At 48.8% G+C, this 1,259-nt stretch overlaps 1 protein-coding gene across 1 annotated transcript in view; it reads left to right on the top strand.

Moving 5' to 3' along the window:
• The first annotated feature begins 727 nt into the window (after window positions 1-727).
• Window positions 728-1,259, top strand: part of LOC105448098 — a 29,408-nt gene continuing 28,876 nt past the window's right edge. The window contains exon 1 of the mRNA XM_011686458.1: window positions 728-848. Within this exon, the coding sequence (XP_011684760.1) occupies window positions 728-848 (121 nt within the window). The remainder of the gene's footprint in view (window positions 849-1,259) is intronic.

Below are 1,259 nucleotides of genomic sequence, written 5' to 3'. Positions count from 1 at the left end.
CAGACGTGTGCTCTTCCGATCTTTAGAAAAATAATTCACACGACTGAAAAAGTCTGTTAAGGAATCGCACAACAGGAAAACAATGAAATTCAGTATCTATGTTCGCGCGGCATAGAGCGCGAGATGACGATCGAAGCTTTTTGAGCTTTGAATTTGCCTGTTGAGGATAACGCGACGGATCGCTACTACATATCCATCCGGACGAGACGTTGCATAATTACTTTTAACATTAGAACAAGATTTCTTTTGGTCATTATTTGAAATATGCGAAATACAATCAACCGACATTCAAAGACCATTACGCGAAATCTTAGATTTAAACGTCAAAGACAAAGCGCTTTGTAGATTATGCCGGCATTAGCTCCTGCACATTTGGAGAGAGGCCCTTCGGTTGATTTAAATTTCAAATAGAATTCTACGCTTGTTCGCCCGAACAATAGTTTCCAAGCGCCTTAGTAGCACCTTCATAAGGTCACGGTTATACCAAGCTCCCCTGTCAGTTGCATCTCCCAGTCGTAAATGCCCGCAAGAAATTCCCTGGCATTAACGTCTATACTTCTCGACTTGCGCCGAAAGAAATATTGCGTGTAAGAAGGCGAACCCTCGAAACGCCATTATCCTGCGACATATTCACGCGATCTTCATTACTCCTCGAAAACAATCGTAAGCCGTACGACAAAGGATTAACCGATTCATACGCGTGACATCCGGGCGGAATGGCTTAGACATGTCTAGCATTGCATGCGCATCCTGCAATCCGATGCCGGATGTTGGTGTTCAGCTCCGCGAGATCCTTCGGGATCCATCGCATTCTCGTAACCCCCCTGTTGTCTGGGGACGCGCAGCCGGTGAGAGAGAGAGAGAGAGAGAGAGAGAGAAACAGAGAGCGAGCTCTTACGTAAGATCCATTCGCGCGCGATCGCCTAAGAAGCTGCATTAACCCCGGAGGCGGATAATTGCCGGATTCGAGCTATACGGTAGTCCTCCCGCAAGCCCACCTACTTATCCTTAACGGCAAATAGCAGCGAGGCATTTCGCCGTAGCGACGACGAACGCGGCCGCCGATCTCTCTCCGAGTATAGGGGAGTGCAAGCGTTAAAGCCACTTCGTACTGCTTCCGCGTCGGCTCATCAAGGCCGATGGCTACGTAAACTTCCTTATGCGCTTATGCACCGCCGACCTATATATCGCTTATAGGAGCGCATTCACATCCGTTGCCGCGGATTGCGTTCCGCGGAGCGGGAGGGGATCGTAGGAGG

This window comes from Wasmannia auropunctata, unplaced genomic scaffold (genome assembly GCF_000956235.1).
Source record: "Wasmannia auropunctata unplaced genomic scaffold, wasmannia.A_1.0 LD336090.1, whole genome shotgun sequence".
NCBI classification, from domain to species: domain Eukaryota; kingdom Metazoa; phylum Arthropoda; class Insecta; order Hymenoptera; family Formicidae; genus Wasmannia; species Wasmannia auropunctata.
Note: the sequence above shows the minus strand (reverse complement) of the source record. Positions and strands in the feature narration are given on the sequence as shown.